Raw genomic sequence first — 5,422 nt, forward strand, 5'->3', positions numbered from 1 at the left:
GCCACGACCTCGCTTTACCGGCGCTTCCGAGAGCAATTGCATCCCTTGATTAACCTGCTCCTCTAAACGACTAATACGCTTATCAATATCCTCTGGGGCAGGAGTTGACGAAATCTTGCCACTATCAAGAAGGACACTCCCACTTATATCCACATTCTGCAGAGAAACCCTGTCCGTTTGGGCAAACCCAGATCCTACAGCTGAAATTCGACCACCCGAATCATGTCGCTCGGCTGCTTCACTACCTGTTACTGGGGGATCAGCTGCTGTAACAGCAAGCCCCATATTTTCTGAGATGTCGCCCTCTTCCCGGACCACTTCCATTTGCACAGCAGGCTCAATATCTGCTATGATTTCCTCGTCTAAACTTTCCGTTTTTGAACCAGAGCCCACGCCATTACTCATATCTTCCGAATTTATCATCTGCAACAAATGATCATGAACAGTAACCGCAGCCAATAAGTCCGGAGCATAATCCAAATCAAGCGGTTCTTGATTAAGCGCCTCAAAAGAATTCCGGTGCACATTACTTGTTTGGCTGTTCAACTGAGAGCCAGCCTTAGGCTTCCAATTGTTCTTATGCTTAGCCACATGGAAGCCATCGGTAGTAGCTCCATTAATAAGAATGGAATCACCAACTGTCGACTTAACCATATTGGTTTCAGCAACCACCTTAGGAGCAATCGCCTCCTTCAAAACAGCTTCTTGCTTTTGATTTTTTCTACACTTATCAATCGTGTGTCCAGTTATCTTACATTTATTGCAATAGAAGGGTAATTGCTCAAAACCAAATTCCACATGGAAATAACTGTCTGCACAATCCACAAGAGCCGACTCAGGTATAGGCAACGCAAGATCAAGCTCCACAAGAATGCGAGCATAATGACCCACATCACCATCCGCAGAGGCGCCGTCAACTTTTATGGGAGTCCCTAAAGCACGTCCAATACTAGCAATAGTATCAGGAGTCCAATATTCAACAGGTAAATAATAAACGCGAACCCAAACCTGACAAAGAGAAGAAAGCTCCTTATATGGGTCAAAATTCCGAGTCCATTCACGTAGACGTAGAGAGCCCTTGGACAACTCCAACATCTGCTTCTTTTTTGCCAACGCTTTGTCATCAGGGTTTTGAAATTTAATGGAAAAAAAGATTTTTCCCATAGGTACAAGTTGCCAAGGGGCTGTTGGTCGCCAGATATCCGCGAGCTCCTGCTTGAGGTCATGAGTCGTTCTTGGTTTATCACCCTTCCGGAGAACCAATCTACCAATTAGCGCAAATTTGAATTCGTCCATACGTTTCTGATAAAGATCCTGAGGTATAGATACCACGATAACATCACCTTTCTTTTCTGGTTGCACCGTCGTTAAGCGATGAACAAGGACGTCTGGCTTCCGAGATAAAAGAGGTCTGGAAACCGCCGCATACGTTGGCTTATCCTGCACCATCTGATCTCTGGTCTCTTGAGGAGAAGGCATCGAGTGGTCAGGAACCAGGTTTTCAGAAACCTTAGTTGGGAGAGAACCGCCAGAATGAGTGGTAAAGTTGGAGGAAATTTGAGGAAGATTGAGCCGTGACGGATAAAACCTTGGTGGAGAGATTGCCGGAGCAGACACCGGAGCAGTAGCAGCAGGTTTGCCAAGCAAATCAGTAGCAATCGAGTAATTTCTCACAGGAACAACATCATTGATGTTGGGGATAACTCTCTGGGAATGGGAGAGAGTATTTACCGGCTCAACAGCCGGCGAAACCGTCGGAGATGGCATGGCGGCTGCAGCTTGGATGCAGCGGCGACGGAGGCGAGCAGCGGTGGCAGATCGCCAGATCCCCTTTCGCGGCTGCGTGCAGATCCCAGGGTGATCCCCTTTCGCGGCTGCCCACCGATCGCCAGATCCTAGGCGCGGCGGCGGATGATCGGAAGAGGCGACGACGCCGCGGCAAGCTGGAGCGGCGGCGACTGGGCGAACGGACGAAGGGGCAGAGGAGGCGCCGCTGTGGCGCCTAAGTCCATATATATATATATATAGAGTTAGAGGGTTTTTTAGGACAATAACTTAGATTGATTTGGAAATTAGGACAATAACTTTCGAACTTGTATAAATAGGACACTAATTTTTTTTAGAGTAAAAATAGGACACTAATTAATAAATGTTGCATCCGCAAGACATTTTTCGGCCAATTATCGACTGAAAAATGTCCTATTTTTACGACGCTTATTAATTAGTGTCCTATTTTTACTCTAAAAAAAATTAGTGTCCTATTTTTACAAGTCCGAAAGTTATTGTCCTAATTTCCAAATCAATCTAAGTTACTGTCCTAAAAAATCCTCTGACTCTATATATATATATTATGAAATAATTAATCATCTAACTTAATTTTTATAAATATTAATCGATCAATTAACAATATTTTATACATAACAATTTAATATAAATACAATAAATATTAATACATCTATGATGAAAAATAATCTAAATAAGGTCATGTTATAATTGAGAATAAATTGAAACTTGGTGTATTTTCTTGTCAGACTATAAAGTCATGTTATAATTGCGATTAAATTGAAAATTGATCTATTTTCTGGTCAAATTATAAAGTCATGTTATAAACCAGAAAATTGACAAACTACATGTATATTTTGGCAATAACCCCTAAATAAAATATAATTCTTTAATTTTTCAAAAAATCATCATTTTTCTCTTTCCTCTCTCATCTTTTCTCTCTAATTTTTTTTCTTTGAGGTGTCTTCTCTCTCCTCTCTCATATTTCTTTTTTTGCCGTAACTTCTCTCATATTTCTTCTTTTCTCTCTCCTCTCTCTTTTAATTTTTAAAATATTATCCTCAATTAATATTGTAACTGCAAAAATGCCATCAAATTGACGGAAAAAAAAACTGGTGTTCGATATACAGATTGCGGCTTGTTTAAGAACAAGCTTCCTCACACTTGCAGGTTGCTCACCTTCCTCCGTTTATCAGTTACTATTCATAATAATCAGCATAGAGCGTTTGATTTAGTGGATATGATAAATAAAATTAATAGGATTGAAAAGTGATTAAATAAATCACTTAATTTTAGAATGATAAATAATCAATCAATTGTATATATGATTAGAATACGAATCGAATTATCTATTATAGACTCAATCATGCAAATAAAATAATTAATTAAATTAAATTATTTTATCAATTACTTCACGACTAAACCAAATATTTCCTTGGAATTCCAAATTCAAAGAAGGCAACTATATCTATTTGAAGAAATCTTAGTATGTAGACTTAAAGTCTAGACTTTAAGTCTAGATCTAGTTGTGTTTATGATTGTTCAGTGGTAGAGTGATTATGGTTTTGCCAAAAATGATAAATCAATCAAAATTTATATATATAACAAAGGTTTTAATCTTTCTAAACAATAACACTATACACCAACGCACCCACATCAATTTTTTTTCTTTTCTTTTATACTCGGTATAATGTTGAGCACGCACAACACGATTTTGAATATAAAATTACGGTGATCGACTTGCATGTGTATCATGCTAGAGAATAGAGATTATCATTCGAAATAAACATAATATTTTAACTAAAATTTAGAATATTCGAGAAATGCATTGAGAAAATCAAAAGATTAGGTTAGTTAACTACTGAAAATCGAATATTTCCAAATTTCCCCATCGTATTAATATCGATCACGCAGAAGAAGAAAGAGTCACGAGCATCATAACAAAAATTTAAATAAAATTAAATCTAAGTCACGAAATATATTCGAAATCATGAATGCAAAATGATGGATCAGAGCCACAAGGCCCCAGCCTGCTTGAGCAAGGGAGTCAACTCGCCAGTGATGTGACTCGCCATGATCCGATCCAACCCGCCGAGCCACCGACCGCCCACGAATACCACCGGCAGCTGCACGGCGGCGGCGTTGGACGCCCGCAGCTCGGCGACGACGTCGTCCTCGCAGCGGTCGTCAACCTCGTAGACGGCCGGGTTGGCCCCCAGCCCCTGCAGCAGCCGCTTCGCCACGTGGCTCATGCAGCAGCCCCTCCTCCCCACCACCACCACCGCGCTCTCCGCCACCATTCTCCTCACCTCGTCTCTCCGCTGGCTCGGGGTGGGGCCCACAGCCATCTTCCGGAGGAATCTAACGCTGTTCTCCGCCTTTAAAGTTGTCGGAATGTTATGGATTGCCTCTTGCATAGTTTCACTTATATTGTTGTTGCCTTTTCCAGTTTGGTTTTGTGTGTGTGACATGCGACGGAAGTGTATTTATCTACACATTAGAGAGAGAGAGAGGGTTTGTTAGAAGAGTGGAGCGTGAAAAAGGCGGTTGCACGTTTGTTACGCGTCATAAATGTTGTGGATTTGCGATGAGTTACATCATAGCCATTGTTTTCGTGAAAGGTGCAAAATTATGTTACGTCACCACCTACATTTTTTTTCTCCTTCAAATCGCGTCACCACCTACATAAAAAATAGTCGGTGCCGCAATTTTTGGATTATGGCCACTACTCCATCCTCCGTCCTCATAAAAAGTATTCGCTAAATTCACAAAAAATAATCCTACTTTTTTTTATAAAAAAGAATATTATTTATTTTTTTGAATCATCACATCATACATTTTCTTTTATATTTAACTATAAATTATACTTTTATTCTACTTTATAATTAAAAATATACTTTTATTTTATTTTTTTGTATTAATATTACCTCTACAAATTGCACTTTTATTCCACTTATACCTACTTTAACAACTTTCTTAAATCCGTGCCGAATTCCAAATAAAACTCTTTTTCGTGGACAGAGAAAATATTTATCTGTAAATAGCACGAATTTTAATAAAATAGTTGAATGTATTATGATTGGAGTAAATATTTCACTTTATTGTGAACGAAAAACTTACTAAAATAAATTAGATACATTTTATAAAAGCGAACGAAAATAAAAAAATTAATTAAATACATTTTGTGAGAACGGAAGAAGTAACTAGTAATACCATCATCCACCTGTTGGGTTATGGTCCTTATGGAATCCAATCAAATTTAGAGGAATTTTAATTAGATTATAATTTTTTTATTAGCATTTTTTCCCTTGATTGTAAATATTTTTTTATTTTAATTGAAAGTGCGCAATTTTAATATATGTAAATACTAACAATAAGGTAACAATAAGAAATGTTATGTTACATATATTTAACAGAAATTTTCTAGTTAAAAATCTCTCTTTTACTAGCGCCCGAGATGTATTGGGTAACCAGGCCTACCAAATTTTGAGTTATTATTATTATTATATATGAAGCAGAATATAAAATATTAGTTTAATAATTGTAGCATTTTTTATGTAAATTATATTACATTTTGTAGTGATTTGTTATATTAATTTGTTAATTTATATTGTTTTTATCCTATTTTTATTTCTTGGTT

General features: G+C 37.8%; 1 protein-coding gene across 1 annotated transcript; it reads right to left on the bottom strand.

The window, feature by feature from the left end:
* Positions 1-3,655: 3,655 nt before the first annotated feature.
* LOC131012327 (monothiol glutaredoxin-S9-like) lies at positions 3,656-4,374 on the bottom strand. Its single transcript, XM_057940268.1, has one exon. The coding sequence runs from the start codon at positions 4,251-4,253 to the stop codon at positions 3,792-3,794; it is 462 nt and encodes a 153-aa protein (XP_057796251.1). The 5' UTR covers positions 4,254-4,374; the 3' UTR covers positions 3,656-3,791.
* Between the last annotated feature and the right edge of the window lie 1,048 nt (positions 4,375-5,422).

This window comes from Salvia miltiorrhiza, chromosome 2 (genome assembly GCF_028751815.1).
Source record: "Salvia miltiorrhiza cultivar Shanhuang (shh) chromosome 2, IMPLAD_Smil_shh, whole genome shotgun sequence".
Taxonomy (NCBI): Eukaryota; Viridiplantae; Streptophyta; class Magnoliopsida; order Lamiales; family Lamiaceae; genus Salvia; species Salvia miltiorrhiza.